The sequence below is a fragment of the Delphinapterus leucas genome, chromosome 3, assembly GCF_059928025.1.
Source record: "Delphinapterus leucas isolate spDelLeu-1000000601 "Yukka" chromosome 3, BTC_Dleu_Yukka2, whole genome shotgun sequence".
Classification (NCBI taxonomy): Eukaryota; Metazoa; Chordata; class Mammalia; order Artiodactyla; family Monodontidae; genus Delphinapterus; species Delphinapterus leucas.
This window is the reverse complement of record NC_143131.1, coordinates 125,754,516-125,771,792: the sequence shown is the minus strand read 5'-3', so window position 1 is coordinate 125,771,792 and position 17,277 is coordinate 125,754,516. Positions and strand designations below refer to the sequence as shown.

The 17,277-nt window shown below is 37.2% G+C and overlaps 1 protein-coding gene across 3 annotated transcripts; it reads right to left on the bottom strand.

Annotated features, from left to right (window-relative positions):
* Window positions 1-434: 434 nt before the first annotated feature.
* Window positions 435-12,651, bottom strand: LOC149749683 (double-headed protease inhibitor, submandibular gland-like). 3 transcript variants are annotated; one of them, XM_089909478.1, is made up of 5 exons: window positions 12,243-12,651; window positions 11,592-11,713; window positions 8,071-8,127; window positions 7,684-7,726; window positions 435-531 (listed from the first exon to the last, which is right to left on the bottom strand). In XM_089909478.1, exons 1-5 carry the CDS (start codon window positions 12,288-12,290, stop codon window positions 520-522), a joined length of 282 nt encoding a protein of 93 aa, XP_089765604.1. In that variant the 5' UTR covers window positions 12,291-12,651; the 3' UTR covers window positions 435-519. The 3 variants fall into 3 exon arrangements, 2 of the variants coding, with proteins under 2 accessions (XP_089765604.1, XP_089765603.1); XR_016392796.1 differs by lacking the exon at window positions 435-531 and adding an exon at window positions 3,348-3,663 and having other exon boundaries at window positions 4,691-7,726; XM_089909477.1 differs by lacking the exon at window positions 435-531 and having other exon boundaries at window positions 3,348-7,726.
* Between the last annotated feature and the right edge of the window lie 4,626 nt (window positions 12,652-17,277).

Here is a 17,277-nt window from a genome sequence, read left to right as displayed (position 1 = left end):
AAGGACACAAAAGATAATGACCCAGTCAGATATATGGCAGAGCATTTTCAAAAGTTCTGAATTTTTGTGATGCACTGTCTTGGAGGCATATTGCCAGTCACTTTCACATGTTACCTCACCCAGTCACCCAAGCCCTTGGTCCCCACGAGTTAGGTCTTATAGTCTGCATTAATAGATGGGAAAGCTAAGGCCCCTGCCCATTGGCCCAGAGCCTTTTTTTTTTTTTTTTTTGATCACACTCCATTGTCTGTCTCTCTATATATACAGATATATAAGTATAGTAAAATGATACACTTAATAAAAATATATATACACAAAAATCTCAAAGCCTTCTCTTCTAGATTATCATGTCACAGCCCAGCAATCAACCTTACATCCCTGCGCAAAACAGCTACATTACTCACCAGAAGGTAACGTCAAATGTATCACGATAAAGAACAGAAGTGAGCAGAGTACTGGGAAGGATTTGGCCATTTTTCCTCCTGGCGTGTCCTTAGAATAATTCTCTGAGATACTGCTTCAGGATGTTGCCTTTTGATACAATCACAAAAGAAGAGGCTATCAGGATATTAAGACCACTTCTGAAGTGAATATTCATCTCCAGTATACGTATTGTATGCTCCTTCTCCGAGAACAAATGCTCAGGAATAAACTTTGCTTAGTTATAAATAAATGTATAGATCTCAGTGACAGACCTGTGACTACTTAGAAGACAGAAGTAAATCAGAGGTTACTGTTTGGGAATAACTGTATTATGTTAGGATGGAGATATTTTAAGTGTCTTGAAAAGGCACCTTACCTGACGATTCTCTCAAAATTTTTTTATTTGAAAGGATACAAAGAAAATGATGAGGCTGCTAGAGGCTTCTAGACAACAAGGGCTTCTCAATAGAGGAAGCAGGTCTGTACTTGGTCATGAAGCAGAGATTGCCTCTTGAGATTAAGAAAAAAATTTCTAATACTCCAGGCCTACTTGGCTGTGCTGAGAATCTTCTGACTTGGAAAGCTAAACCCTCTTGGAGCATTCTGAGAGACTGCAAACTCTATCTCACAGGAGTTCCAAAGCTATTTCATCCAGACACAGAAAGGGAGAATTCAGTGAGCAAATCCTCCCTTGGGATTGCCTTTCCTTGTAGCAGTCTTTCTGACCCTAAAGAATGGTATATGGAGGTTCCAGGTCCTGACCAAGGACCACATTGAACTCTCCCTGTCTTCCTGTTCCTGCAAAAGTGACCTGGTCCTCCCTATGTCCTAGAGGCCGTTTTCTCTGCTCTGTAGCATATGTTGATAGGTAATATACATGAACTTGCCTTTATGCTATGGTGTGATATTTGTTATCTGAGACACTGAGATGTTTCCACAGTACTCCACTCTCCAGGATGTCTGGAGGCTCCTGGAACAATGTCCAGAGCTGTCTGCTTGGCCCGCTCCTGAGACAGTCTATGATTCCATGTTTTTCTAAATACATTCCCATCTCTTCCTGACATCTTCCCTGGATTCTTTTAGGAATGGGGCTTCAACAGTGGGAGATCCAGCTGTACCAGAACACAATGCCAGATGCCCACTCTCCCTGCAACGTGTACCCAGGTTGACTCACCTCAGAAAGGAAGTGAGATGTAATGTATTTGTGGCTGGTGCCTCTCCTTTAAGGAGCATGTGTTAGCGCCTCAAGAGGGGATAGAATAGCTGTGTAGGAGAGGGAAGACACTGATGCATTGTGTGCTGGGCTGAGCAGGCCCTGGGAGGCCAAACATTTAGGATGAGTCAAAGACAAACTCAGCAGGAGGTGTTGGGGAAGGGAGTACAGAGATGCCTACAAGACTCGGGTGGTGGGAACGGATCGCTGGCCAGGGCAGCCCTGGGTGGGCAATCCAAAGAGGCAACAGCAGAAGAAACATACCACAGTAGGAAAGAGCATAGAAGTATTGAATGTTCCACAACAATAATTAGTGCCTTTGGCCAGAATGAAAAATGTGGAAACAGCTGAGGAAGAGAGGAGGTTGCAGTGACAGATGAGGTCTGTGGATGCCATTTGCAGTGGGTCCAGCCTTGTCCTGTAGCAATCCAAACCTTTACAGCTTTGTAACAAGGAAGATACCTTATCAGAGCTGGGTTTCCTCCTAATTTCTGAACTTCCTGCCTCTATGTTACATTTTTTAAAAAGCAATTCTTCTTATGTCAAGGAAATACAAGTTTAGAAAATTCAAAAAGTAGAAATATTAGAAAAGAAATAAAAAGACAAGAAACCTCAAAACCCATAGATAACTGTGAAACATAAACTGTATTGAATTATATCATTCCAGTTTTTAAAAAAAAATCTATATATACATACACAGAAATGAACATATATACATGTTCTTGTCATATTTGATCAAATTTTTGTAGTATATATTGTTTTACACTTTTTTGACTTAGAAATGTACTGTGACATTTTCTTGATCTTTTAATATAGTCATATGGAACATGAATTTAGACGCCTAGTGTCATATTCTATCACATATATGGATTTTTATTATATTAATATTCTTCCATAGTTGCTCAGTTAGGCTGATTTCAATTTCATTATTCTTAACAATACTGGAATGAACAAACTTTTATTTACCTCAGTTAATTTGTCTCATTACTTCATTTCAATAAAAGCCTAAAAACAGAACTACTGGAAACTTCCAGAAAGGACCTGGGTCACTTAGAATATGAAAGAAGTGGTTTTCATCCAACCTGTGGGCTCTGTAAGTCTAATATGGAACAATTTGAAAATACCCTGTCATCTTCCTAAGTAAATCAGTCATCTCCCAGTTCACAGAGGTAGAGGCATCCCATTGTTTAGGAAGGATTCTGGACATAAAAGCAAAAGATCAAGTTACAATATTTTTGTCAACTTGAAAAGTAATTTTTCCTCTCTGGACGGAATTTTCCCATTTTCACAATGGGGTAATCAAACCTTCCTTAAGGAACTCTTTGGAGGTTTAAGTGAGCTAACATTTAAACAGCTTGGAAAACTGCCTGCCTCCGCTACTGATATGGGCTTTATGGGCTCAGAGCCGCAGATTGATTGCATTGTATGAGTATTCAAAGGTAATAATGAGCGTGAAATTACTTCCCACCTGATAATAAATAATTTACATTTTTCTCAACTTTGCTTTGTCACAGATTTTGTTATTAGCAGGGTATCACTGGTTAAATGAGTTCCTGTAGGCCTTCTACTGTCTGGGATTCTGGTTTGTCAGGAGTTGTATGGGCACTGGAAATACAGCCGTGAAAAAGAATGGCATATTCTTTACCTTAATGGAGCTTATACCTTGGCAGGAGAATATTATTAAACAAATAATTACTCGTGGAAGGCAGACTTGAAGAAGCAAATTTTAACATTTGAGCTTCCTGACTCTTGTGACATTCCAGTATGAATCATGGCCCCTCTGATACTCATCCATAACAGCAATGAGAAATCAAACAGTAATTTCCACAGATCCAATATATTGACTAGGTAAAAGTGAAGCAAACTTTCCTAAGATAAAAGGAATTGCATATTATCAATGTGACCCTGTTTAATAGCTACAAAAATAAGATAACAGAGAGAGGTCTACAAACAGTATTTAATCCTGTAGATTAAATACATAGAGGAAAATACATAGAAGAAAAAGAAAAACATAGGAAAAAATCAAGCTAAAATATTTTTAGCTTTTCCAAATTCCAGTTGAACTAATATTGGGAGAGGAGAGTAAATAAGACTGAGGGATCCCATCTTCCTCAAAGAATCCTTAGTCTTTGACTTCCTCATCATCTCTCATACCCATGGTTGAATTCCAGAAGCTACAATTTGGGGCTTTGTTCCTAGATGTCAGGCTCCTATTCCTAGCTATGAAATAATTCAGTTTGTATGTTCCAGTGTCACCTCAAACGAATATTTTAAAAAACCAACAACTCACTCTACAGTCCAAAGCAGATTCTTTTTTTTTAAGTTTATTTTTTTATTGAAGTATAGTTAATTTACAATGTTGTGTTAGTTTCAGGTGTACAGCAAAGTGATTCAGTTATATATATATATATTATAATACATATATATATATTCTTCTTCAGGTTCTTTTCCATTATAGGTTATTACAAGTTATTGAATATTGTTCCCTGTGCTATACAGTGGGTCCTTGTTGTTTATCTGTTTCGTATATAGCAGTGTGTATCTGTTAATCTGAAACTCCTAATTTATCCCTCCCCCACCCTTTCCCCTTTGGTAACCGTAAGTTTGTTTTCTGTGTCTGTCTGTTCCTGTTTTTTAAACAAGTTCATTTGTATCTTTTTTTTTTTAGATTCCATGTGCAAGTGATATTATGTGATATTTATCTTTCTCTACCTGACTTCACTTGATATGATAATCTCTAGGTACATGCATGTTGCTGCAAATGGTATTATTTTATTAATTTTTATGGCTGAGTAGTATTCCATTGTATACATGTACCACATTTTCTTTATCCATTCATCTGTCAATGGACCTTTAGATTGTTTCCATATTTTGGCTATTGTGAATAGTGCTACTGTGAACTTAGGGGTGCATGTATCTTTTTGAATTATAGTTTTGTCCAGATATATGCCCAGAAGTGGGATTGCTGGATCATATGGTAGCTCTATTTTTAGTTTTTTAAGGACCCTCCATACTGTTCTCTGTAGTCGCTGCACAATTTGCATCCCCACCAACAGTGTAGGAGGGTTCTCTTTTCTCCACACCCTCTCCAGCATTTTAATGATGGCCATTCTGACTTGTGTGAGGTGATAGCTCATTGTAGTTTTGATTTGCATTTCGCTAATAATTAGCAATGTTGAGCATCTTTTCACGTGCCTGTTGGCCATCTCTATGTCTTCTTTGGAGAAATGTCTGTTTAGGTCATCTGCCCATCTTTTGATTGAGTTGTTTTCTTTTTTTGTTTTGTTTTTGATATTAAGCTATATGAGCTGTTTGTATATTTTGGAAATTAATCCCTTGTCAGTAGCATCATTTGCAAATATTTTCTCCCATTTTGCAGGTTGTCTTTTCATTTTGTTTATAGTTTTCTTTGCCATGCAGAAGCTTTTAAGTTTAATTAGGTCCCATTTGTTTATTTTTACTTTTATTTTCATTACTCTAGGAGATGGGTCCAAAAACATATTACTGCAATTTGTGTCAAAGTGTGTTCTGCCTATGTTTTCCTCCAAGGGTTTTATAGTATCCAGTCTTACATTTAGGTCTTTAATCCATGTTGAGTTTATTTTTGTATATGATGTTAGAGAATGTTCTAATTTTTTTCTTTTACATGTAGCTGTCCAATTTTCCCAGTGTCACTCAGTGAAGAGACTGTCTTTTCTCCATTGTACATTCTTGACTCATTTGTTGAAGGTTAATTGACCATAGGTGTGTGGCCAAAGCAGATTCTTACCACCATTAGGGATGTGGAAATCCTTCACAGGATTTTACCTAAGACTGCATGTTCTCCAGTAGAAAGGAAAGTCAATTCCACTGCCCAAACCGTAGAACTTTCACAGTCTAGTCCATTCTTTGACCAATTATAACTCCACCACAGTACTAATCTGCCATTCTTTAGGTTCTCAGAGCTGTTTCTCCATCACAGGAAAGCCACCACACAAGTGATCGGTCCCACCCTGGACCATAGGGGAAAGTCTTTCCCTTCTCAGGGTTTTTTATTGAAGCCACAGGACAACATTGTCCAGACTTGCATATCTGCCTAGGAAAATTTTGTTTAGACAAAAGCAGAGTTTATGTAAGTAAACTCACTTTTTCAATTTATAGGTTAAAAAAGAAAATTATGTAATTATTGTATAATTACATATATTTTTAAAACATAGGTTATATAATGTACTCTACAATATATCCACTCTACAATATGTAGACTTTGTCATTGTTGTTGCTTATAGTTAAGCAAATTATTTATTATTACAGGGTCAACACCCATGTGCTCACCATTCCAGTCATGAGCTAGCATGACCATCATCCTAAAGGTCTCGCATGTGTTACTGCCTGAATATTTATATCCCCCCAGAATTCATATGTTGTAGTCAATCCTCAATGTGATGGTATTAGGAGGTAGAACTCTTCAGAGATGATTAGGTCGTGAAGGCATAGCCCTCATGAATGGAATTAGTGCCCTTATGAAACAGTGTCTGGCGAGCAACCTTGCCCCTTCTACCATGGGAAGACACAGCAAGAAGATAGTAGACTGTGAACCTGGAAGTGGGCTCTTACCTGACACCAGATCTTCTGGTGCCTTGATCTTGGACTTCTAGAACTGTGAGAATATAAATTCCTATTGTTTAAGTCACCCAATCTGTGGTATAGACAGTTCCCTACTTATGATGGTTCAAATAACAATTTTTTGACTTTATGGTGATGTGAAAGCAATATGCATTTAGCAGAAACTGTACTTTGAAATTTGATCTTTCCCTGAGCTAGTGATAAGCAGTACAATATTCTCTTGTGATGCTGAGCAGTGAGCCACAGCACCCAAGTCAGCCATACAGTCACCAGGGTAAACTATCCGTATGTTGACAACCATTCTGTACCCATACAACCACTGTTTTTCACTTTTTCAGTATTCAATAAATTACATGAGATATTCAACATCTTATTACTTTATAAAATAGGCTGTGTGTTATATGATTTTGCCCAACTGTAGGCTAATGTAAGTGTTCTGAGCACATTTAAGGTAGGTGAGGCTGGTAGGTTAGGTGCATATTTTCAATTTATGATGGGTTTATCGGGATATAACCCCATCCTAAATGGAGGAAGATCTGTATTTTGTTATGGCAGCCTGGCATACTAATACACTAGCTCATTATATGACTAACAGCACCCTCACTCACCCTCCACATTGATGCCAGAGTGATATTTTTAGAAACCAAATCTGATCTTGTTCAAATATTTAACTGATTCCATCAACAGAAAGCCCCCTCATGACCCATGCTTATCTCTCCAGTCTCATCTGCTCTGCCTTTTATCCCAGCTGAATTTAAGGACTGAATTCCCAGTGTTTCCTGCTCCTGAACATCCCTGTGCCTTTGCTTCTCATATTTATCCTACTTTGCATGCCCTTACCCACTTCATCCATCAGACTGACCGCTACTTCTCCTTCAAATATCATTTTACTTTTGTAACAGTTTCATGGCCGCATTTCTCTCCCTCACCCACCACAATGGGTTAGGTGCCCATCCTTAAAATGAACTGTCTTTACTACCACAACCCCATGTTTGCCATTCTCTTATAGTATCACATTTCAAGCTCTATTAAAATTATTGACTTTCCACTCACATAGCTCTTTACCCCTAAATTATCTCTACTTTTGTGTTCTTGAATTTTTTTCGTGCTTTTTAAATAACTTTTTTTTTTACTGTTATTAGTGTTCTTAAGTCCCTAATGTTCTTTTCTTAACCTGCTAATTAGTTGCAGTATTAGAAAATAACCACATGTACATCAATCTGCCCCAGTTAAGGGCTACGAATAAAGTTTGTGGAGTCTTCCTCTGGGTAAATAAATTATACTTTAGGTTTTCTGTTTAGGCTGGCCAGGTGTCTTATCTATGACTACTCATAGTCATAGATCATTTCTAGAATACATATCTGAAAACACTTTTTCTTGATGAAAGTGAGAAATTGTTAAAACATTTTATATTAAGAATAAATAAAATTTCTGTGTATACTTACACATTCATCATCATGAAGTTTCCTGAGTTGAGATCCTTTCTGTCTGGAAAAGTAAATTTTATTGAATGGGTCATACAGTTATTTGATATTTCATAATCTACAGAGTAAAACATAGTCATATGTCATTTTGTGTTGTCTGACCTGAACTAAGAATGAAGAGTGCTGGTTAATATTCTACCCTAGTTAGCTGATATTTACCATCAACATCTTTGATAGATGATCATTTTGCAAACAAATAAAAACATAAAAAGATCAACATTAAAAGGAGATTGGGCACTTTTAAAATAGTCCATGAATATTCAGATGGAAATCAAAAGCATAATATAGTGTGCAAACATTTTTGCAGTTTTAAAAGAAAATATGCACACATACATCTCTGGCACTTACAGTTTATGTAATTTTGTTATAGTCATTTCTCCTTTCTGAGTATTAGATTTCTTCCTTCTAAAAAGAAGATATGAGATAATATAATCAATACCATCTCAGTCTTCAGTCTCTGATGGTTTTATTAGGGCATGAATTTGCATATCCTGAGAGACCTTATTTTGGATAACACTTGCTATTATATTTGTAAATTTTCAGAAGGTCTAGAAAAGAAGGAGGAAAATTATAAAAAGGAAGAAGAGTTTATTTCTTTGAGTATTCACTCTGTGTCAGCTGCTTAGCTAAGGTTTGACATGTTTTATCACAGTGAATCCTAAACACTATTATAATTTCTGTCTTACTGAATACAGAATTGTGTAGCGAATTGGGTATTTGCCTAATGTCACAGATCTACTAACTGCAGCCTGGATTCTAATCCAGATGTCTGACACCAAAGCCCATGATTTTTTTTTTTTTTAACATCTTTATTGAAGTATAATTGCTTTACAATGGTGTGTTAGTTTCTGCTTCATAACAGGGTGAATCAGTTATACATATACATATGTTCCCATATCTCTTCCCTCTTGCGTCTCCCTCCCTCCCACCCTCCCTATCCCACCCCTCCAGGCGGTCACAAAGCACCGAGCTGATCCCTCTGCACTATGCGACTGCTTCCCACTAGCTATCTACCTTACGTTTAGCAGTGTATATATGTCCATGCCTCTCTCTTGCTTTGTCACAGCTTCCCCTTCCTGCTCCCCATATCCTCAAGTCCATTCTCTAGTAGGTCTGTGTCTTTATTTCTGTCTTACCCCTAGGTTCTTCATGACATTTTTTTTCTTAAATTCCATATATAGGTGTTAGCATACGGTATTTGTCTTTCTCTTTCTGACTTACTTCACTCTGTATGACAGACTCTAGGTCTATCCACCTCATTACAAATAGCTCAATTTCATTTCTTTTTATGGCTGAGTAATATTGCATTGTATGTATGTGCCACATCTTCTTTATCAATTCATCCGATGATGGACACTTAGGTTGTTTCCATCTCTGGGCTATTGTAAATAGAGCTGCAATGAAGATTTTGGTACATGACTATTTTTGAATTATAGTTTTCTCAGGGTATATGCCCAGTAGTGGGATTGCTGGGTCATATGGTAGTTGTATTTGTAGTTTTTTAAGGAACCTCCATACTGTCCTCCATAGTGGCTGTACCAATTCACATTCCCACCAGCAGTGCAAGAGTGTTCCCTTTTCTCCACACCCTCTCCAGCATTTATTGTTTCTAGATTTTTTGATGATGGCCATTCTGACTGGTGTGAGATGATATCTCATTGTAGTTTTGATTTGCATTTCTCTAATGATTAATGATGTTGAGCATTCTTTCATGTGTTTGTTGGCATTCTGTATATCTTCTTTGGAGAAATGTCTATTTAGGTCTTCTGCCCATTTTTGGATTGGGTTGTTTGTTTTTTTGTTATTGAGCTGCATGAGCTGCTTATAAATTTTGGAGATTAATCTTTTGTCAGTTGCTTCATTTGCAAATATTTTCTCCCATTCTGAAGGTTGTCTTTTGGTCTTGTTTATGGTTTCCTTCGCTGTGCAAAAGCTTTTAAGTTTAATTAGGTCACATTTGTTTATTTTTGTTTTTATTTCCATTTCTCTAGGATGTGGGTCAAAAAGAATCTTGCTGTGATTTATGTCATAGAGTGTTCTGCCTATGTTTTCCTCTAAGAGTTTGATAGTTTCTGGACTTACATTTAGGTCTTTAACCCATTTTGAGCTTATTTTTGTGTATGGTGTTAGGGAGTGATCTAATCTCATACTTTTACATGTACCTGTCCAGTTTTCCCAGCACCACTTATTGAAGAGGCTGTCCTTTCTCAACTGTACATTCCTGCCTCCTTTATCAAAGATAAGGTGACCCTATGTGCGTGGGTTTATCTCTGGGCTTTCTATCCTGTTCCATTGATCTGTCAATCTGTTTTTGTGCCAGTACCATACTGTCTTGATTACTGTAGCTTTGTAGTATAGTCTGAAGTCAGGGAGCCTGATTCCTCCAGCTCCACTTTTCGTTCTCAAGATTGCTTTGGCTATTCGGGGTCTTTTGTGTTTCCATACAAATTGTGAAATTTTTTGTTCTACTTCTGTGAAAAATGCCAGTGGTAGTTTGATAGGGATTGCATTGAATCTGTAGATTGCTTCAGGTAGTAGAGTCATTTTCACAATGTTGATTCTTCCAATCCAGGAACATGGTATATCTCTCCATCTATTTGTATCATCTTTAATTTCTTTCATCAGTGTCTTATAATTTTCTGCATACAGGTCTTTTGTCTCCTTAGGTAGGTTTATTCCTAGATATTTTATTCTTTTTGTTGCAGTGGTAAATGGGAGTGTTTTCTTGATTTCACTTTCAGATTTTTCATCATTAGTGTATAGGAATGCCAGAGATTTCTGTGCATTAATTTTGTATCCTGCTACTTTACCAAATTCATTGATTAGCTCTAGTAGTTTTCTGGTAATGTCTTTAGGATTCTCTATGTATAGTATCATGTCATCTGCAAACAGTGACAGCTTTACCTCTTTTCCAATTTGGATTCCTTTTATTTCTTTTTTGTCTCTGACTGCTGTGGCTAAAACTTCCAAAACTATGTTGAATAAGAGTGGTGAGAGTGGGCAACCTTGTCTTGTTCCTGATCTTAGTGGAAATGCTTTCAGTTTTTCACCATTGGGGACGATGTTGGCTGTGGGTTTGTCATATATGGCCTTTATTATGTTGAGGAAAGTTCCCTCTATGCCTACTTTCTGCAGGGTTTTTAGCATAAAAAGCCCATGATTTTAACTACTAATCAGAAAGGAGTGAATTCAAGTTGTTGGAATGAAAAAAAAAAAAGAAAGTTGTTGGAATGGCTGGTAATAACCATTCTTAAAATCTCCTAGAAGCTGAGATGTTGTTTATAGTGAGGACTTAATATTTAATGGGTGGGGCTGGTGGTGGTGAGGATTCCAACTAATTCCAACTCTGCGTTTGGGCTTTTATTCTCTTCCCTAGACTTCTCCAGACAATCAGAGAAGCAACATGATTCTCCTCTGGGGTATGAAGGATAGATCAGTCTTATAACAGTGTCCATGGCTAACAGCCCAAATAGAGACAGCTGTCTTCTGAGTTTCCACTAAGTGATAAGAAAGATGTAAAACAGGAGATTCATGAAACTTTGACCAAGAATATATTTCCCGCCTGAGACCCAGTTTCCTTAAATGTAATGTGGGAATAAAAATGTCTATATGTAGCAGCTAATCTGAGGGACATTGTATACTATAAATGAGAATTTGGCTGGATAGCAAAGAAATATATACACATATATATCCTTACATATAGCTATTTTTTCAAAACAAAGCAATGTCCAAAGAGTACTGGAGGATCATGACAAAAGGTAAGGTTTGTCAAACCATGTTTTTAAAAACCAAGCAGATTTTGGCCAATGTGAATTTTGTGATCATAAAACAAAAGCAAAACAGGGCTCCAAATTGAGTACTGTACTTACTGATTTAGCATACAAAACATGCATTTATTACTGTGAGTTTTCTGATCTGTGCCACATAATGGTCTCCATTCCCTTGTGCATGCAATCCTGGCACTTTTTCTGTTGTATTTGGTGCAGTCCACCTGTAATTGGAAGAAAAATAATACCCTACATTCTCTTCCTTCAATTCTGCATCATTCTCATATTGAGATGGTAAAGAGGGAGAAGAGAGTGGAAAGAGTACTAGTCTCTTTAACTTTTCAGCAAACATGTCTAGAAGATCTTTTATGGACCAGGTGCTGTGCTGCAAAAATAAATCAGTCCTAGAATAGTCCTTAAATGAGAATTAGCAGTTTAAGAAGGAAATATTAATCTCTCTTTTTAGGGTTATAATGAGAGTCCAGTGGGATAATGAATGTGAAAAATACTGAGAAAAGTTTAAAATGCTACCAAAAGGTAAAACTTTACTTTATCTGCTCTTCTCCTTTTGCAAGGAGATTCATTTTGTAACCTTTAAAGAAAGAAACACCACCAGGAATGTACAGTAGGAACAGTTTTACATCCTAGGGAATTATTTCAGCCCACTGTGAGTCAGTTTAGCTACTTTCATGACTCATTTACACATTAGCTCTGATTTCATTTTTGCCAAGAGCATGCCGAAAATGTACTCACCTCTGCCCCTATTGCTTGATCGCCAGAAGAGAGTAGGACGAGATTCATTTCGAGAGAAGGAATTGGAGAAATAGAAAATTCCACAGTTAGAAATGCAAAGCTGAATTCATTGTTTCATTGTTCACAGTAACTAAAACCCATTTCTCAACATCCCTTGCCCAGGCCAGACCTAAAAGAGGTCACTTCTTTACTCAGGGCCAACTCGGGGGAAAGTTGGAGATATATGATTCTGACCAAAAAAAAAAAAAAAAAAAATGAGGTGGTGGGGGGAATCTCTGGTCATTGGAGAAAGGGCTGTCCAGGAGATCCTGTGGGCATGCCCAGGGTAGAGTTGGGATTATGGTCTCAAAGTTGTATAGGTGGTTTCTGAAAGGCCAAGTCAGAAACCTGAGAGATCCCGATGAGGAACTGAGCAGAAAGCTCACAATCCTTTTATTCTTCTCAGTCTCTCTTCCTCTTCCTCTTCCTCAAAGTCTGATTCACCCCCACTCTGTTGATTAGACCAATCAAAATAGATGTCTTCTAAATTTTCTTTTGACTTTAACATTCTATAATTACTGAAGGCTGAATATGTTGCAGTTAATGTTGCATGAATATTAAAAAGGAATCGTAACTTACTAGGTGGAGTGACAGCCCATGTAGTGGCTGCCAGAGCAAGGATGATGCTCTTCATAGTGATGATGAATGAGGGTAGTAGAGAGATGCTGCTCTGAGGCAAGAAGTTCAGAGAGAAAGAGAGAAAAAGCAGTCTGCCAAGTACACATATATATACTCAGGGCAGGGTCCCATCCTCATTAAAATTGGCCTTTGCAATGATGATTGGCTATTAATCCAAGCTAGGGTATTTATTTCATTTGTCAAGGAAAGCTTCCTTATTATCTTGAGCTACAGACATTTGGAACAGCTACATCCTGAAACTCATCTACCAGAAGATGTTTTACATAATAACCCTTTGATCGCTCAGCAAATATAATGGTGTGGCTATATTTGAGAACAAATAAAATCATAGGTGTAGTAAAGAGCAAATAGACATTTAAATGACGTATAAAGGGCATTAAGATTATATTAGTTGCAGGAAAGTTGAAAAGGATCATAGAAGCACATTTCTTTAAAATGTACTGTAGTAGACAACATTAATAGCTCTGTAAACCTTGCTTTTCTAGAGCATGAACACACTTTACAACATTTTATGAAGGCTTGTTAAATGGTTAACCTTATGAAACAAGAAGAGCAGTATTATTGCTATTCTGCAGATGAAACAAAAAAATCAAAAATATTAAGTATATTCTTTTGGGCTTCCCTGGTGGTGCAGTGGTTAAGAATCCACCTGCCAATGCAGGACACGGTTCGAGCCCTGGTCCGGGAAGCCCCACCCACCAGAACACAGGCACTGGTCCCTTCCACAAGGAAGACTACACAAGGCACTAAACCAATCTCACCTACTGGGGGCAGACATCAAAAACAATAGGAACTACTAACCTGCAGCCTGCAAAAAGGAGACCCCAAACACAGTAAGTTAAACAAAATGAGAAGACAGAGAAATATGCAGCAGATGAAGGAGCAAGGTGAAAACCCACCAGACCAAACAAATGAAGAGGAAATAGGCAGTCTACCTGAAAAAGAATTCAGAATAATGAGAGTAAAGATGATCCAAAATCTTGGAAATAGAATGGAGAAAGTACAAGAAACGTTTGACAAGGACCTAGAAGAATTAAAGAGCAAGCGAACAATGATAAACATACAATAAATGAAATTAAAAATTCTCTAGAAGGAATCAATAGCAGAATAACTGAGGCAGAACAGATAAGTGACCTGGAAGATAAAATAGTGGAAATAATTACTACAGAGCAGAATAAAGAAAAAAGAATGAAAAGAATTGAGGACAGTCTCAGAGAACCCTGGGACATTAAATGCACCAACATTTGAATTATAGAGGTCCCAGAAGAAGAGAAAAAGAGTCTGTGAAAATATTTGAAGAGATTATAGTTGAAAACTTCCCTAACATGGGAAAGGAAATAGTCAATCGAATCCCAGAAGTGTAAAAAATCCCATACAGGATAAATCCAAGGAGAAACACGTCAAGACACATATTAATCAAACTATCAAAGATTAAATACAAAGAAAAAATATTAAAAACAGCAAGGGAAAAGCAACAAATAACATACAAGGGAATCCCCATAAGGTTAATAGCTGATTTTTCAGCAGAAATTCTGCAAGCCAGAAGGGATTGGCAGAACATATTCAAAGTGATGAAAAGGAAGAACCTACAATCAAGATTATTCTACCCAGCAAGGATCTCATTCAGATTCGACGGAGAATTACAACCTTTACAGACAAGCAAAAGTTAAAAGAATTCAGCACCATGAAACAAGCTTTACAACAAATGCTAAAGGATCTTCTCTAGACAGGAAACACAAGAGAAAGAAAAGACCTACAAAAACAAACCCAAAACAATTAAGAAAATGGTAATAGGGGCATACATATCAATAACTACCTTAAATGTAAATGGATTAAATGCTCCAATCAAAAGACATTAGACTGGCTGAATGGATACAAAAACAAGACCTGTATATATTACTGTCTACAAGAGACCCACTTCAGACCTAGGGACACATACAGACTGAAAGTGAGGGGATGGAAAAAGATATTCCATGCAAATGGAAATCAAAAGAAAGCTGGAGGGCTTCCCTGGTGTCACAGTGGTTGAGAGTCCGCCTGCCGATGCATGGGACGCGGGTTTGTGCCCTGGTCCGGGAAGATCCCACATGCCGCAGGGCGGCAGGACCTGTGAGCCATGGCCGCTGAGCCTGCATGTCCGGAGCCTGTGCTCTGCAACGGGAGAGGCCACAACAGTGAGAGGCCCGTGTACTGCAAAAAAAAAGCTGGAGTAGCAATTCTCATATCAGACAAAATAGACTTTAAAATAAAGACTATTACAAGAGACAAAATGGACACTACATAATGATCAAGGGATCAATCCAAGAAGAAGATATAACAATTGTAAATATTTATGCACCCAACATAGGAGCACCTCAATACATAAGGCAAATGCTAACAGCATAAAATGGGAAGTCGACAATAACACAATCGTAGTAGGGGACTTTAACACCCCACTTTCACCAATGGACAGATCATCCAAAATGAAACTAAATAAAGAAACACAAGCTTTAAATGATACATTAAACAAGATGGACTTAATTGATACTTATAGGATATTCCATCCAAAAACAACAGAACACACTTTCTTCTCAAGTGCTCATGGAACATTCTCCAGGATAGATCATATCTTGGGTCACAAATCAAGCCTTGGTAAATTTAAGAAAATTGAAATTGTATCAAGTATCTTTTCCGACCACAATGCTATGAGACTAGATATCAATTACAGGAAAAAAATCTGTAAAACATACAAACACGTGGAGGCTAAACAATACACTACTAAAAAACCAAGAGATCACTGAAGAAATCAGAGGAAATCAAAAAATACCTAGAAACAAATGACAATAAAAACACGACAACCCAAAACCTATGGGATGCAGCAAAAGCAGTTCTAAGAGGGAAGTTATAGCAATAGAATCCTACCTCAAGGAAACAAGAAACATCTCAAATAAACAATCTAACCTTACACCTAAAGCAATTAGAGAAAGAAGAACAAAAAAACCCCCAAAGTTAACAGAAGGAAAGAAATCATAAAGAAGCAAATGAAAAAGACATGAAGGAAACAATAGCAAAGATCAATAAAACTAAAAGCTGGTTCTTTGAGAAGATAAACAAAATTGATAAACCATTAGCCAGACTCATCAGTAAAAAAAGGGAGAAAACTCAAATCAACAGAATTATAAATGAAAAAGGAGAAGTAACAACTGACACTGCAGAAATACAAAGGATCATGAGGGATTACTACAAGCAACTATATGCCAATAAAATGGAGAACCTGGAAGAAACGGACAAATTTTTAGAAAAGCACAACCTTCCGAGGCTGAACCAGGAAGAGATAGAAAATATAAACAGACCAATCACAAGCATTGAAATTGAAACTGTGATTAAAAATCTTCCAACAAACAAAAGCCCAGGACTAGAAGGCTTCACCGGCGAATTCTATCAAACATTTAGAGAAGAGCTAACACTTATCCTTCTCAAACTCCTCTTTAATATAGCAGAGGGAAGAACCTCTCAAAGTCATTCTACAAGGCCAACATCACCCTGATACCTAAACCACACAAAGATGTCACAAAAAAAGAAAATATAGGCCCATATCACTGACACACATAGATGCAAAAATCCTCAACAAAATACTAGCAAACAGAATCCCAACAGCACATTAAAAGGATCATACACCATGACCTAGTGGGGTTTATCCCAGGAATGCAAGGATTCTTCAGTATATGCAAATCAATCAATGTGATACACCATATTAAAAAATTGAAGGAGAAACGCCATATAATCATCTCAATAGATGCAGAAAAAGCTTTTGACAAAATTCAACACCCATTTATGATAAAAACTCTCCAGAGAGTAGACATAGAGGGAACTTACCTCAACGTAATAAAGCCCATAAATGACAAACCCACAGCCAATATCATTCTTAATGGTGAAAAACTGTAACCATTTCCTCTAAGATCAGGAACAAGACAAGGTTGCCCACTCTCACCACTGTTACTCAACATAGTAATATGTTGGAAGTTTTAGCCACAGTAATCAGAGAAAAAAAAGAAATATAATGAATCCAAATTGGAAAAGAAGAACAAAAACTGTCACTGTTTGCAGATGACATGATACTATACATAGAGAATCCTAAAGATGATACCAGAAAACTACTAGAGCTAATCAATGAATTTGGTAAAGTGGCAGGATACAAAATGAATGCTTAGGAATCTTTTGCATTCCTATACATTAATGATGAAAAATCTGGAAGAGAAATTAAGGAAACACTCCCACTTACCACTGCAACAAAAAGAATAAAATACCTAGGAATAAACCTACCTAAGGAGACAAAAGACCTGTATGCAGAAAACTATAAGACACTGATGAAAGAAAT

Bases quoted from the DNA above. Each gene is read 5' to 3' on its own strand.
- LOC149749683 (XM_089909477.1), bottom strand. From the start codon at position 12,290: ATGAATCTCGTCCTACTCTCTTCTGGCGATCAAGCAATAGGGGCAGAG. The intron at 8,128-11,591 runs GTAAGTACAGTA...TCTTCTTTTTAG, and splicing joins ATGTTTTGTATGCTAAATCA to AAGGAAGAAATCTAATACTC. The intron at 7,727-8,070 runs GTAAGTGCCAGA...TTACTTTTCCAG, and splicing joins ATAACAAAATTACATAAACT to ACAGAAAGGATCTCAACTCA.